Source organism: Leucoraja erinacea, chromosome 13 (genome assembly GCF_028641065.1).
Source record: "Leucoraja erinacea ecotype New England chromosome 13, Leri_hhj_1, whole genome shotgun sequence".
In the NCBI taxonomy this organism is placed as follows: domain Eukaryota; kingdom Metazoa; phylum Chordata; class Chondrichthyes; order Rajiformes; family Rajidae; genus Leucoraja; species Leucoraja erinaceus.
In genome coordinates, this window is record NC_073389.1 from 39,109,191 (window position 1) to 39,124,708 (window position 15,518).

Here is a 15,518-nt window from a genome sequence, read left to right on the forward strand (position 1 = left end):
TTCTAACTGAGCTTCAAGCTCGTTCACTTTATTCCTTATACTTTGAGCATTCATATACAGTACTTTGACCTCCGTATTCACTTCCCCCTCGCAATTGGCCCTGTCCTTACTCTGTAGGTGTGTCTCCTACTCTATAGGAGACAACAGGACCATTCAGGGTAGGCCCATTATTGTCTAGAAAAAGTGTGTTCTCAAGACAGAAACAATGTGGAGAACTGTGAAACAAGTAAAATGACTAGGGGAGGGAGAGTATATTTATTTTAAATGAGAAAATTCAATGCTCATACTGCTGGGTTGGATGCTAACCAAGCTAAATATGAGGTGCTATTCCTCCAATTTGCACGTGGCTTTACTCTGGCAATGGAGGCCCAGGACAGAAAGGTCAGTATGGGAAGGCGATTTGAAATGGTTGGCAACTGGAAGATCTCGTACGCTTGGTCCGCCTAGGCCAATGTGCTCAGCAAAAGTCGGCAAGTGTCCAGTTGGTCTTGCCAATGTACTGGACCCACATCAGGAACACAGGATGCAGTAAATGTGGTTAGAAGAGGTACATGTGAATGTATGTCTAACCTGAAAGAACTGTTTGGTCCCTGGAGTTGAGGGAGGAGGTTTAAGGCCAGGTGCATCGGCAAGACCAAACGTAAATCTCAATTGTCAACCATTTCATCCCCTTTCTGGTCCCATCTGTATTCTGTACCTTTCTGTACTGGGCCTCCTCCATTGCCAGAGTGAAGGATGGGGTCAGCATGACTTTGTGCGTGGGAGATCATGCGTGTGAGATCAAGTGGCGTGTCAGGTGGACAGTGCGGGGAGGATAGATAATGACGTTGTTGCTTTCATTGCGAGTACATAAGCCAGAACATCATGATGCACCTTCACAAGACGTTGGTGAGGATATACTTGGGAGTACCGTGTGCAGTTCTTGACACCCGTCTACGAACAATGTCATTGTTGGAAATGGTGCATAAGAGATTTGTCAGGATGTTACCTGGGCTGGCAGGCCCAAGTTATAGGGAGAGGTAGGACAAGCTGGGAATTTTTCTTTGGCGTATACGAGGCTGAGGTGACTTTACTGAGGTATACATGGTCATGAGGAGATTGGATTAAGTGAATGCTCAGTCTTTATTCAAGGTAGAGGGTTGTAAAACTTGTCAAAATTACATCATCAACAGATAGATTGGCGAGTACTGGGCATTCATCATGTTGGATCACTCACAACCGGCCACATACCCCATTTGACAGCTTTTCCTTCGACAGCCAGATCAGTCGTAGGTTCTGCTTCTAAGCCACTTGCTAATGCACATTGTGGTATGATGCACTTATCCTTTGCATCATTTTCTTTCATCAACAACTCCAGTCAACAAGTGTCTATACATGCCACAGTATGGTCTCCCTAAAGGCTATGTTCCATGTTCACGAGGATATACTCCCATTAATTAAACTTTTTATTTCTGATTCTAAAGCAAAATGTCTGTAAGAAATTATAGTTTGCATATCTTATACAACCTTGTCTCAGTCTGCCAAAGCCTACTCGATCTCCTGGTTGCCAACCATTTTGACTTATCTTCCCTTTACAATATTGACCCTTTTGTCCTCTGCTTTCTCCATTGCCAAAGTGAGACCACATGCAAACTGAGAAACAGCGCCTCATGTTCCACTTGGGTAGCCTACAAACCCTTCCCCACCTACCCTGTGCCCCACCTAGACTCGCACTAATTCTACCCTCCCCCTCTCCTACCTACATTCTTTCCTTTAACTTCAATTCCCAACACTTCAATCCGTTTGTCTCACATCTTCTGCCTTTTCATCTCTGGCCTTCATCCAACCACCTGCCAACCAACATCAACCTATTACCTGCTATGCTTTGTCCTGCTCCTCCTCTTTTCCAGCTTTCTTCCCCTCCTACTATTAGTCTGAAGAAGCGTCCCAACTCAAAACATTACCAATCTATATTCTCTTGAGATGGTGCCTAATCTGATGTTATTTTGGAACTGTATTTTTTTTGTCTATTGTCCAATGTTTTACAACTTTTGAAGCAGATGTTGCAAAACATTGCACAAATTGGATTTTTTTTGTTTGCATGGACATATGTTGTGCACTTTATTTATGCGTTCAACAGCAAAATCTCCTTCGAAAATAATTTATTAGATTAGACTATTGCATGTTCAGTAACTATTAGCTTGAATCTCATGAGCGAGACACTTGAGCCTAATTACAATATGTTAGTGTAAGAAGGAACTGCAGATGCTGGAAGATACACAAAAATGCTGGAGAAACTCAGGGGGGTGCAGCAGCATCTATGGAGCGAAGGAAATAGGCAACGTTTCGGGCCGAAACCCTTCTTCAGACGTTAGTGTGTCCCTTTTATTTTATTTTTTGTTTATCTTCAGTTTTCTTTAGTTATTCATTTTTTAAACAATGCAACTTACACTGATAACATTGTACACAGATACCAATGATCCTCTGATAGCTCATTTGAATGTATTCATTCTCCTGAAATACTTAGTGAATATCAGCAATTGTATTTACCATTATGTAAAAGCCAAATCACAATATTGTCTGATGATCACACTGAAGCAATTTTAATAGTGATCATTGAGCAGCAATCAACAATGAAAAGCCTTATGTTAGTGTTCTTCATTTAGAAGGACGTTAAGGACGTTTCTTCCCTGCTCCTTCCTTAACTATTTTGGAGAATATTTACTCACTGCAATTTAAAAAAGCCGTGTTATTTTATCCACCAATAACTTTTCTGGAATCGTTTTTTCTCCTCTGAAACATTTGACACTATGGTCACGTTTCAAATTATTCCCACACCAAACAAATACTACCCTTACTGGGATGCCAACTGGAATAATTGGCAATTGTAGCTAGCCTGATCCTATCTTCATTAACAGCAAGAGTTGCAAGGTAAAAAACATGATACTGATTGATTGTTGAAGAAAGAACTGCAGATGCTGGAAAAATCAAAGGTAGACAAAAATGCTGAAGAAACTCAGCGGGTGAGGCAGCATCTTTGAAGCGAAATAGGTGACAGTTCGGTTCGAGACCCTTGTTCAGACTGATGTGGGGGGGGGAAGAAAAAGGAAGAGGCGGATACAGTGGGCTGTGGGAGAGCTGGGAAGGGGAGGGGAAGGAGGGAGAAATCAAGGACTACCTGAAATTGGAGAAGGCAATGTTCATACTTCTGGGGGGTAAATTACCCAAGTGAAATATGAGGTGCTGCTCCTCCAATTTCCGGTGGGACTCACTCTGGCCATGGAGGAGCTCCAGCACAGAAAGGTCAGATACGGAATGGGCGGGGGAGTTGAAGTGCTGAGCTACCGGGAGATCGGGTTCGTTAATGCGAACTGTGCGGAGATGTTGGGTGAAGCAATCGTCAAGCCTGCGCTTGGTCTCACCGATGCAGAGCAGTTGACAATTAGAGCAGCGGATGCAATAGATGAGGTTGGAGGAGGTGCAGGTGAACCTCTGTCGCACCATCAGTTAATGCTCACTGATCAAAAGATAAAACTGAAATTTTCAATTATTTACTAATTAACTCATTGATCCATCAAGAAGAGGGGTGTGTAATATGAATTGTTTTGTTTTCCATTACAATTAAGATTTATAATCAGAACACTGAAGGGGCTAATGTGCTAATTGTTATATTTATATCATTTAATATAGCAATTCAACATAAAAATCAAAGTAACAACAAATATTTATTGTTACTGAATCAGTACTTAAAATATTTTCTGAATCTTTCATCTGCATCTATCCACCATTGTTTTATTTTATGACTACTTGAAACGATTTCTGCACTTTAATTTGAATTTTTAAGTGGACTTTTGCCACCTGGCTCTCTTTTCTGCTTCAAAGTTATTCCTCTGTTTTCTCATTCTGCTCCAGTATCTCTGTTCTGGTGGAACTGATAATAATCCGTCATGTTTCCTTGTTGGAACATATTTGAGGGCCTCTTGCCAGCTCCCTGTTTCTTTCACAGTCAACAAAATGTTGATCATTTGGTTCAGTGTAAGATTCTTTGCACCACAGTTCCACTTCAAATACTCATCCAAAGGAAGACGTGCAGTTGCCAACTTCAAACGCTTTGCATTTGCATGAGACAGTCCTGTCTGAAGAGACTTATCAACGAGGGATCCAATGATGTAGACTTTATCATGCTGAAATGTGTTCAATACAAAAGGTGAATCTGCAGTTAAATACACAAGCTTGTCTTTGGGAAAAATGTCAATATACGACTTATCCGTTGCTGTTATTAAGAGGTTATCCCAAGCATCTCCGTAACGTTTCAAAAGCTCCTTATAATAGCCTCCATGTAAGTCAAGGTTACAGAAATGCAAGTGAAATGGGTCCAAGGATCTCCTGTTGCACCCTTCACATTCCAATAATTGCGAGACAGTATTTTCCATTTCTCGACGGTTCATGTAGTTTTCATAACTCATATCAAATACCAGTGACTGGCCAAACACCATCGACTGAGCTGTCCGCCAACTGTACATTACATCAAAAGTCCTTTGCCAGATTTGTAAAAGAAAAGTGTTCTTTAACTCGACTCTTTCCTCATTTTTAACTTCTTTCTGCAAAATATTTGCTGTTTCTTGCTTTAATTTTTGTTTTTCTTTTCTGGCTTTCTTTTTACCCTCTTTGATTGCCAAGTATTTAAGAAACTTTTTCTTTGCAGATTTAGTAGCCAGTTCTTGAACTGTTCTTAGCTGTTCGTCAGTTATGTTCTCTGGTACTGTCTTTCCAGCTAGTTGCCACATTTGAACTAGCTCTCTTGTGGCAGCAAGGAATGAGTCTCCAGAGTCTTCAGAGGAGAGTGGGTCAGGAGTTTCAGTTGCATTTTCTTTCATGATCGTCTTCCAAATATCTAAATCTATTTTATCAGGGCTAACATTTTTTTCTTCAATTCTTGCACATGGCGTCAGAACCAGGCTTCTGCTGTGGAACATAAAGTGGTACCTGGCAAAACCCATTTTAGTTTTCACCCAATTATTTATTTGTAGAGTGCAATTCCTCCCAATGTTTTGGAAGAGATGAGTAACATGCAGCCACATATTACTGAAAACTGCAATAGCAGATTCCTGAAATCCAGTAATTGATAATGTTCAAAGAAATCAAAAGATAATATTTAATCCTGTAATGAGATAAAAGAATTGAGAATTACTAAAGATGTTTCAAAATTAAATCATAACAACCTCTTGCTGAATCTGTTACATCTGAAACCACCGTGCTCTCCATTTCCTTAAATCATAGATTTATAAAATAGTGCATGACTCAAAATGCTGGAGTAACTCTGCGGGTCAGGCAACAACTCTGGAGAAAAGGAATAGGTGATATTTCAGGTCAGGCCCCGGCTCCGTGTCCTTTAAACCCCGCGGATCAAGCAGGCCAACCAGCGGTCCAGCAATCCAACTGCAGCGTCTAGGCGAACTGGGGCTCCGATGTTAGAGCCCCCGGTGACGATGGTAAGTCCCCGTGGCCACTAACCCGCACTGGGCGATGTTAGGCCACGCTCCGTGTCCTTTCAACCCCGCTATTCCAGCGGGAGAAGCTGCCGTTGCGGGAGCTCCGAAAAGCCGTCTCCCACCAGGGGACCTGCGAGCTCCTGATGTTCCTGTCCACCAGGCCTGCAGCTGGAGCTTCCGAAGCTCCAAAGTCGGGTCGCAGCCGAGCGCCACCACAGCTCTTCCCGCTCCGAAGTCGGCCAGCTCCATGATGTCAGGTCCGCAGGCTCCGCGACTGGAGCCCTCAGGTTAGTCCCGGACGGAGGCCGCCGCCGGCTCCTCGATGTTAGGCCCACCGACACCGGAGACCCGACATGGAAAATGTCGGGTCCCCGTACAGAGAAGAGATTAAATGGTTTCCCCCACATCCCCCCCTCCACTCCACCTCCCACATATACACAGCTAAAAAATAATAAAAACTAAGCTCAAAACATACATTTAACAAGACAAAAATAAAAAAAAGACGAACGACTGTAGTCGAGCCGCTGCCGTTAGGCGCCGCCACAATGTGTATATGCTTCTAATAAAAATATATATTCTTGGATAGCTTACCTTCGTACCTCATCTTTTCTCCCCGTACTGTCTTTTTAGTTATCTTCTGTTGTTCTTTAAATATTACCCAATCCTCTTGCTCCCCGCTCATCTTTGCTACGTTGTACTTCTTCGCTTTAATTTTTTCACTGTCCCTGACGTCCCTTGTCAGCCATGGTCGCCCCTTACTCCCCTTGGAATCTTTCTTCCTCCTAGGAATGAACTGATCCTGCACCTTCTGTATTATTCCTAGAAATACCTGCCATTTTTGTTCCACTGTTATTCCTTGCTAGTGTATCTTTCCAGTCAACTTTGGCCAGTTCCTCCCTCATGGCCCAATAGTCCCCATTATTCAACTGTAACACTGACACCTCCGATCTAGCCTTCTCCCTCTCCAATTGTAGATTAAACCTGACCATGTTATGGTCACTACCCCCTAATGGCTCATTAACCTCGAGGTCCTTTATCAAATCCAGTTCATTACATAACACTAAATCAAGAATTGCCTTCTCCCTGGTAGGCTCCAATACAAGCTGTTCTAAGAATCCATCACAAAGGCACTCTACAAAGTCCCTTTCTTGGGGTCTAGTACCAACCTGATTTTCCCAATCTACCTGCATGTTGAAATCACCCATAACAACCACAGCATTACTTTTGCTACATGCCAATTTTACCTCCCGATTCAACTTGTGTCCAGTCTACTGTTTGGGGGCCTATAGATTAGTCCCATTAGGGTATTTTTACCCTTACAATTCCTTAGTTCTATCCATACTGACTCCACATCTTCTGTTTCAATGTCACCCCTTGCAAGGGACTGAATTTCATTCCTCACCAACAGAGCAACCCCACCCCCTCTGCCCACCTGTCTGTCTTTTCGATAGGAGGTATACCCTCAAATATTCAGTTCCCAGCCCTGGCCCTCTTACAGCCATGTCTCAGTAATTCCCACAACATCATACTTGCCAGTTTCTAACTGGGCCTCAAGCTCGTCCACTTTATTCCTTATACTTCGCGCATTCATATACAGCACTTTGACCTCCGTATTCACTTCCCCCCTCGCAGTGCTCCAATTGGCCCTGACCTTACTCTGTTGTCCCTACTCGAGCTTTCCTTCTCATTAATTCGAGAATCTTTTGTAATTTTTCCTGTAGCCACTTCCCCTTCAACTCCACTATACTCCCATTTTGTCAATCCATCCCCCCCACTATTTAGTTTAAACCCACACGTGTAGGCCTAGCAAACTTGCCTGCCAGAATGTCGGTCCCTCTCCAGTTAAGGTGTAACCCATCCCTTTTGTACAGGTCACCCCTACCCCAGAAGAAATCCCAGTGGTCTATAAATCTAAATCCTTGCTCCCTGCTCCAGCCCCTCAGCCACACATTCAGATTTCCTATCTCCCTGTTCCTGTCTTCACTAGCACAAAGTACTGGTAGCAATCCAGAGATAACCACCTTAGAAGTCCGGCATTTCAGTCTTCTTTCCAACTCTCTTAACTCATGTTGGAGAACCTCATTTCTCTTCTTCCCGATGTCGTTTGTGCCTACGTGCACAACTAATGCCTTCACCTTCTCCCTCGAGGATTTTCTGAATTCAGCTCGGACATCCTGAACCCTGGTGCCAGACCATCCTTGCATCTCGTCTGCCGCCACAGAATCTCCTGTCCGCTCCTCGGACAATGCAATCACCCACCACTAAGGCTCTGCCCGATGTCGATCTCGCCGGTCGAGTCCCATCTCTAGGATTGGAGCCACCGACGTGTCCGCCGCTCGGACTGGAAATATCATCTCCCCGGACAGTTCCCAAGAGGCGACCAGTTTTCATTAGGCACAACCACCTGGGTCTTCTACACTCCACAATTTCCACCCTTTCTCTCCGTCACACAGCTTGGTTCTTCCCGTATCCTCCGCGTGACTACCTCACTGAAGGTCCTGTCCAGGAAACTCTTGTTTTCCCGGATGGCCCTGAGGTCATCCAGCTGCTTCTCCAGTGCCCCAACACGGTTCTTCAGGAGCTGAAGCTGGATGCACTTGCCACAGTTGTAGCCAGAGGCTCCATCTGTGTTCCTGGGTTCCCACATTCTGCAAGCCTCACACTGTCTCATCTGCCCCATCATGTGTTCACCGCGTTCCGTCCTCTCGAGCTTTATGCGTAGCCTTCTCTCCGAAGACTCTCGAACCAAACACTCACACTTTACTCACAAGGCCGCTCCCTAAGAGCCGTCTTGCTTATATTGACTGATAAATTGCCTAATTTACCAATTTACAAACCAAATTCCTCAGTTTTAAACTGCCTGTCCCACTGAGTTACTCCAGCATTTTGTATCTACCTTTGCTTCCAACTATTCCTGAAATGTTAGGACATTAACCTGAAGATTTAATTACTTTTCTATTTCCAAGCTGTGGTTTGATCTATTCCCGTTCTATTTCCTGTTTCCTTTCCAATTTCTAATATCCAATGTATTTTTATTCCAACATCAATGCTTTTGTTTTGTTTCTAAAAAAACAAACACTTAAAAATAATGTCAATCATTATTTCTTGCTAATTTTGCTTCTTGTTCCTTATGTTCTGAAACTGTTAATTTATTACTGAAGTTTGGTTTCATTTAGTACTAATGTTCTTTGAGATCTTTTATTAGTTACAAGTGGGCCATGTTATCAGCATTATTAATTGAAAACTTCTAGGCTTTAACCATCCAGTCACAAACAGAAATCATTAATGATCAGGAGCATTAAATGTTGCTTATTTTCCTTTCTCTGTTTTTCAGACAACATAGTTTGTTATTTAATCTATTTATTTAAAAAGGAACTGCAGATGCTGGAAAATCGAAGGTAGACAAAAATGCTGGAGAAACTCAGTGGGTGAGGCAGCATCTATGGAGCGAAGGAAATAGGCAACGTTTCAGGCCGAAACCCTTCTTCAGACTACAAATTATAATCAAACTGCACAAGAATTATTTCTACCAAATACACGTATTACTCCCTTCCAATCTTCCCTTTGGGAGACCAAATAATGTTGTTGATTTTGGTCTAATGCAAATGTTGGCAGGGTATTATTTTTCCGGAAGCATATTACCGCCGCTGATTCTACTCACACGTTCGGATAAAACACAAAGTGCTGGAGCAACTCAATGGATCAGGGGGCGTCTCTGATGCATCCTGGACGATGTGTTACTCCAGCAGTTCGTGTCTCTTTTTTGTAAACGAGCATCTGCAGTTGCTTGTTTCTACGAGTTACTCCAACATACTGTGTTCTGCGCAATATTCCAGCATTTACATACTTGGATGTTCAGTAATGGCCGACGACTTGCCCTTGCCTTCTTTCCTTGGCCTTCAGTGTGTGTTTTGTTTCCACACAATCTAACGTTTTCGGCTTTGAATGTAACCAACGATGGCAAATGCAAGTATCGGAAGTTGCTGTATTGATGTCAGCTTCAAGAAAGCTGACTGATTTATTTCCGCTTCCTCCTCCTTTCCAGCAAAGATCTTAGAGCAAAGATCTTTGCTTTCCAGCGTAAAACACCAAATGCAACAGCAGCACCCAGCTGCTGCTCAGACAGACCAACCTGTCCAGCTGGGGATTCAGTAGGGAGTGGACTACAAAAGGTGATATCACGTCAAAAAGAAAAGCCTATAGAAGATAGTGTAGACTCACCAAATGAACATTTATGTACCTTGGTTTGCCTAGTTATATTAGCATATGCATTTTAATTACATAAATACAAGAACATATGGAGATAGTTTTTACAAAGACAAAATAATCCGAACCTGTTAGAAGATTAAATGAAGCCCTGCTGAGATGCGACTGATATGGAGCCCAGATCCTCTCCCGAGTCTCACTCCATCCGTCCTCACGTGGAGCTGAGAGTAGGCTGTCCGTCCGCTTCAGCTTCCCTTCTTTCCGCACGTCCTCTCCACAATCAAAATCAACACATAACGCATATTATCTTGCATCTTCTTTTCTTCTTTAAATTCCAAAAGCACAATTTCCTAAAATAACCAGTTACACAGTTATGGTAAACTTGCACTCCACGTGCCGGATAGTTTTTTTTACTAAGATTCCCAATGTGCTGTCATTATTTCAATATCAATCCGTGAGTGTTTATTTAATATGTGCATGCCGCATATTTTTCTTACATTTATATGAATTGACAGTATGTGTGCTAACTGGGTAATTTTTATGGAATCATTTGAGTGAACCATTTATTTTGTCCGAGTTGCCTTGCAATGTGTTTCTGGGGAATTATTTTCAAGCTGTCACGGGAGCGGAAGTACTTAATCCGGTTCAACCTTGCGTTTTCTCCGCCCAATTTATTGGAATAACTTTGTTTTAACTCCTCGTTTTACTTAGCGTCATCTCTTAAAACTGAGACAATGAGCTTCTTCTTGCCAAAGTTACAAACTAAGAAAGATATTGATCACATTATAAAGACTGTGGCGGAGAGGGTGTTAGTGCTGCGATTTGGCCGCGATCAGGACCCGGTCTGTCTGCAACTCGATGAAATTGTCAGTAAATTAAAAACATAATGTTTTTAATTGTTCTATTGTTTGCATTACCACTTCAATAATAGCACGTGAAAGTATTGAATATACGGTCTTTTAAAGAAAGAGGTACTCTAAAAGCCAGACCACCGGAAAATAATTACCCGGCATTTTAGTATCGTGCCCTGCTGTATGCAGATGTTTGTCTATAACAGTGAATATATTTCAAAAGTGAATTGTTGTGTGTGAATATTCGAAGGTTATTGGTAAAATGTAGCACGTTCATCCGTTGCAAACTTTCAGGCAGTTAGGCCGGTTTATCAATCTACATTGGTTCCTGAAAATGGCAACGCCTAAGTTTTAAACTTATAGTTGTTGTTTTCAAACTCCTTGGCGGTGTTACCCTTCACTATTTCTATCACCTTTCTCAGTGTCCAGCCCTCTGATCCTGGATATGTAAAACAGTACAGATGCTGGAATCATGAGTTGTGCTGGGGAGGGGGGAGAGAAGAAACAAGATGCTGGAAGAACTCAACAGCCCAAGCACCATCTTTGGAGGGAAATGACAGATGGGGTGGGAGATTACAACCTTCACGTGGTCAACCCTGTTTCGACGATGCAATCAACCTGGCGTGCACAGACGATCAAACAGAACAAGTTATCTTAATGGCGATCTCACTGGCTCTCTACTCCGCTCTGGACCACTTGAACAACAAAAACCAGTTTGTCAGGCTGTTGTTCATAGACTACAGCTTGGCATTTAATACCATCATCCCCTCCAAGCTGGTTACCAAGCTCACGGATCTGGGTCTCTGCGCATCCCTTTGCAATTGGATCCTCGACTTCTACATCCACTGACCACAGTCTGTCCGTATTGGTGGAAATATGTCATCCTCGATAACAATCAGCACGGGAGGACCTCAAGGCTGCGTGCTCAGCCCCCTGCTGTACTCACTCTACACTCATGACTGTGTAGCCGGACATAGTGCGAACTCCATCATCAAGTTCGCCAAAAACACCACGAATCACAGATGATGATGAGTCAGCATAGAAGTGAGATCGATCGATTGACCAAATGATGCCAGTAATAACATGGCTCTCAACACCAGCAAAACCAAGGAACTGATTGTGGACTTTGGAAGGGGTAGGATAGGGACCCACAATCCAGTTTATATCAACGGGACAATGGTGGAAAGGGTCAAAAACTTCAAATTACTAGGCATTCATATTTCCGAAGATCTTTCCTGGTCCCAGCATATTGATGCAATTATAAAGAAGGCACATTAATGCCTCTACTTCCTGAGAAGATTACGGAGAGTCGGTATGTCAAGGAGGACTCTCCCAAACTTCTACAGGTGCACAGTAGAGAGCATACTGACTGGCTGCATTGTGGCCTGGTATGGCAACTTGAACGTCCAGGAGCGGAAAAGAATGCAGAAAGTTGTGACCACTGCCCAGTCCATCACCGGCTCTGACCTCCCCACCATTGAAGGGATCTATCGCAGTCGCTGCCTGAAAAAGGCTGCAAACATCATCAAAGACCCATCCTGGTCACACACTCATCTCTCCGTTGCCATCCGGAAGAAGGTACAGGAGCCTAAAATCTGTAACATCCAGGTTCAGAAACAGCTTCTTCCTCACAGCCATCAGACTATTAAACACAACATCAAATAAGTTTCGAACAATAACAGTCTATTATTACTATTGCACTTTATCTGTTATTTATTGTGTATATGGTCTATGGTTTATAAACACATTGGACTTTTATCTCCCATTCTGTATTATGTTTACATTTTCTGTTGTGCTGCAGCGAGTAAGAATTTCATTGTTCTATCTGGGACACATGACAGTAAAACTCTCTTGACTCTTGACTTTAGGCTGTGCACGCCCTACGCAAGAAGAAGAAAGAACAGACATTTTGGGTTGAGACCTGACTTAAGACTGATGGAGTAGAGAGAAGAAAACTGATAAAGAGAGATTGGAGTGGGGCAAAAACTGGCAAGAAATATGTTTTTGCTCCACCACTACCTCTGGGATCCTTGTAATTCTCCAGTCCATATCCAGATTTCAATCATTCGATCATTTTTTATTTAGTATTAATCTTGGTAAACCGCTGGAATATTTTACTTTGTTTACAATATAGTAACATTAGATGTTAATAATAATACAAATGCAGGGGTATAATTTACCAAGCAAACTGCCATTATTTGAACTTGCTCTTGTGTGTTTAGGTTTGCGTAAACACTTGCAAATGAATGCTACTTGGGGCAAGGGTGTTGATGGAGCTTTACATTAGCAAACAGTCACTACTTTTCTGGGTGGAAGAAAATGAGTGGTTTAAAAATATCCCTTTTTTTTTTAATCAGTTTGTATCATTGTTACCCACAATACCTTTCATACATTAACAAATTCCTTACTCCTTCAGGGTCAGAGAAGATGTTTTTTAAATGCATTTTCTATTCTTAGGCCAGTTCTCTTTCATGTTCTGTGAAGTGATAAAGGTTTTACAATGTCTGAAACTACATTGTGCTTAACATGCACTTTTTGCAATACTTGACGTCCACAACATGCAATATATTATTTAAGTACAACTCAAGATTTATCAACTTTTTTGCACTCTTTAAAAAGTCAGAAGGCCTTAGCTCATTGGAGCAGGCAGCTTAGTTGGGTTTATTAAATCTAAATTGGAAAGGATAAATTGTAAAAAGTTGTCTGCAATTAGGATATTAGCCTGCATTTGTTTTATTTTTCAGACCATTCTACCAAAATGATTAAATATCAATTTTTTTTACAAAATGCCAATGTTTTTCTAATAGATCATGCTAGGTTTACCCTTCTGTGGTGAATATATTATTTCTTATAAATTCGTAATATCAAATTTATTTTCTCGTTGTTTCACCAGCTTTCAAAGACTGCTCACGATCTGAGTAAAATGGCAGCCATTTACCTGGTGGATGTTGACAGTGTACCTATATATACTCGCTACTTTGACATCAGTTACATTCCTTCTACAGTGTTCTTCTTCAATGGCCAGCATATGAAAGTGGATTATGGGTAAGATATTTTTGATACAATTAAAAAATGCAGGTGTAGGAGCAATAAGTAAGATTTCAGCAAACCAAGTTATAATATTGAATAGGACAAATAGATTATTTTAGATATTCCTGCTTTGTTTAGAATAACAATCTTGTTAACTACAGCATTTTTTTGTAACTGAAAACAATTGCTTAAATTCTCTACTTTTTAATATCCAGCTATTCAAAATCCATGATTGTAATGAAGCTCACATTTTGCCATTCAATTATGTCATAAATCAGCACACAAATATTTCTCTCCTCATTACTCATTCATTGCTCCCACTGTCATACCCTTCCACCTACATCCCTCATTCTGGCTTTTCTCTCCTTATCTGACACCACTGTATCCCCTTCTATCACTAACCTTTGTCACTTGCTCTATCCATCTGCGGGGCGGAAGATTGCAACCTTCACGTGGTCCGCCCCGTTTCAACAAATGCAATCAACATGGCTTGCACAATCAAATAAGATCAAATAGAACAAGTTGTCCTACAACTTTAGGCTGTGCACGCCATACGCAAGAAGAAGTACCCATCTACCAAGCTAACCCCTCTTACCTGTATCCTCCTACATGATTGACAGATGGGTTAGGACAGGTGACAAAGCCTGGAAGTGAAAAGGTGATAAAAGGATGTCAGATAAGGAGAGAAGGGGAGGAATAAAATGTAAAGTCAGAGGGTCAGAAATAGATGACAGGAGAGGGGAAAATGGGAGAAATCAAACCACCATACCTCTTATCTACCTCTTATCAGGCTATGTCCTGCACCCACCTCCCTTCCCGTTTTCGCTTCCCTATTACTAACCGTGTGAAACACAGAAACATAGAAAATAGGTGCGAAGATGGGTCTCAACCCAAAACATTATTTGTTCATTCCATTCACAGATGCTGCTTGACCCACTGAGCCCCTCCAGCACTTTGTGTTTTCCTCAAGATTACAGCATTTGCAGTTCCTTATATTTAATTCCTCTATCCCATGCCTCTTTCAACTTCTCATCCAAAATTCCCCTATTCGACCACGAACAACCACCATATCCCCAACCATTTTATATATAAATCCCACATTTACTGACTCTTTAATGCACTCAGCCTAATCATTCTCTCCTTTAGCTCCTTCGCTGTCTGCTTATTCATCACTGAAGTGCTTTGGATCTTTTTTTCTGATTCAATTTACAATAATAAATGCAAATTCTCAAGTTCTATTGGACTTCTTGGAAGAAATTGTGAATGCAATAGTGAAATCAAGTATTTACTTTTTTTTAGGTCTCCAGACCATACAAAGTTTGTTGGGTGTTTCAAAACAAAGCAAGACTTCATAGATTTAATTGAAGTAATATTCCGTGGAGCGATGCGTGGAAAACTAATAGTACACAGTCCTATTGATCCGAGGAACATCCCAAAGTATGAGCTCCTTTATCATGGCATCTGAATACATCGGCTGTTGGCTTATATCACAGCAAAAACTTTCAATTTCTCGTTGTTTTGAATCAAATGTTCCCCAGATATTGAGGAGCTTTGAAATGTTGGTTAAGTACTTATCTAGTTCATACAATTAATCAACACAAAATTCCTTCGAAGAGATTTGCAGGAACTATTTTGCAGAACTCCTGGTCCACCATTGTTTAGAATTTCACAATCCTGGAACTGCAAATTTCAGCTCATTATTAAAGCTGCTGCCTCGGGCTTGATTCAAAGACGACCTTTGGAGAAATGATTTGTGAAATGAGATGCTGAGAATCTGAAACTGAAAATAGTATGTCAGGCAACACCTGTGGAAAAAGAAAAAATGAATGGTTGAGGTGGATGACTGACTGTTCGGAATGACTGACGGAAGCTAGGAAGGCTAAAAAAAGAAAAGAGGTCCGGAAAGAAGAATTTAGGGAGTTAGGTAGAGAGTTAAGGAGAAGGACTGCAAAGGTAACAA

General features: G+C 41.7%; 2 protein-coding genes across 4 annotated transcripts; one reads left to right on the top strand and one right to left on the bottom strand.

The window, feature by feature from the left end:
• Nucleotides 1–2,559: 2,559 nt before the first annotated feature.
• On the bottom strand, nt 2,560–9,961 carry LOC129702897 (tRNA methyltransferase 10 homolog C-like). 3 transcript variants are annotated; one of them, XM_055644974.1, is made up of 2 exons: nt 9,806–9,961; nt 2,560–5,140 (listed from the first exon to the last, which is right to left on the bottom strand). In XM_055644974.1, the coding sequence occupies exon 2, from the start codon at nt 5,058–5,060 to the stop codon at nt 3,819–3,821; it is 1,242 nt and encodes a 413-aa protein (XP_055500949.1). In that variant the 5' UTR covers nt 5,061–5,140; nt 9,806–9,961; the 3' UTR covers nt 2,560–3,818. The 3 variants fall into 3 exon arrangements, with proteins under 3 accessions (XP_055500949.1, XP_055500950.1, XP_055500951.1); XM_055644975.1 differs by lacking the exon at nt 9,806–9,961 and adding an exon at nt 9,319–9,563; XM_055644976.1 differs by lacking the exon at nt 9,806–9,961 and adding an exon at nt 9,133–9,296.
• Nucleotides 9,962–10,279: 318 nt separating this feature from the next.
• txnl4b (thioredoxin-like 4B) lies at nt 10,280–15,293 on the top strand. The gene is made up of 3 exons (XM_055644978.1): nt 10,280–10,543; nt 13,422–13,573; nt 14,858–15,293. Exons 1-3 carry the CDS (start codon nt 10,412–10,414, stop codon nt 15,021–15,023), a joined length of 450 nt encoding a protein of 149 aa, XP_055500953.1. The 5' UTR covers nt 10,280–10,411; the 3' UTR covers nt 15,024–15,293.
• The last annotated feature ends 225 nt before the right edge of the window (nt 15,294–15,518 follow it).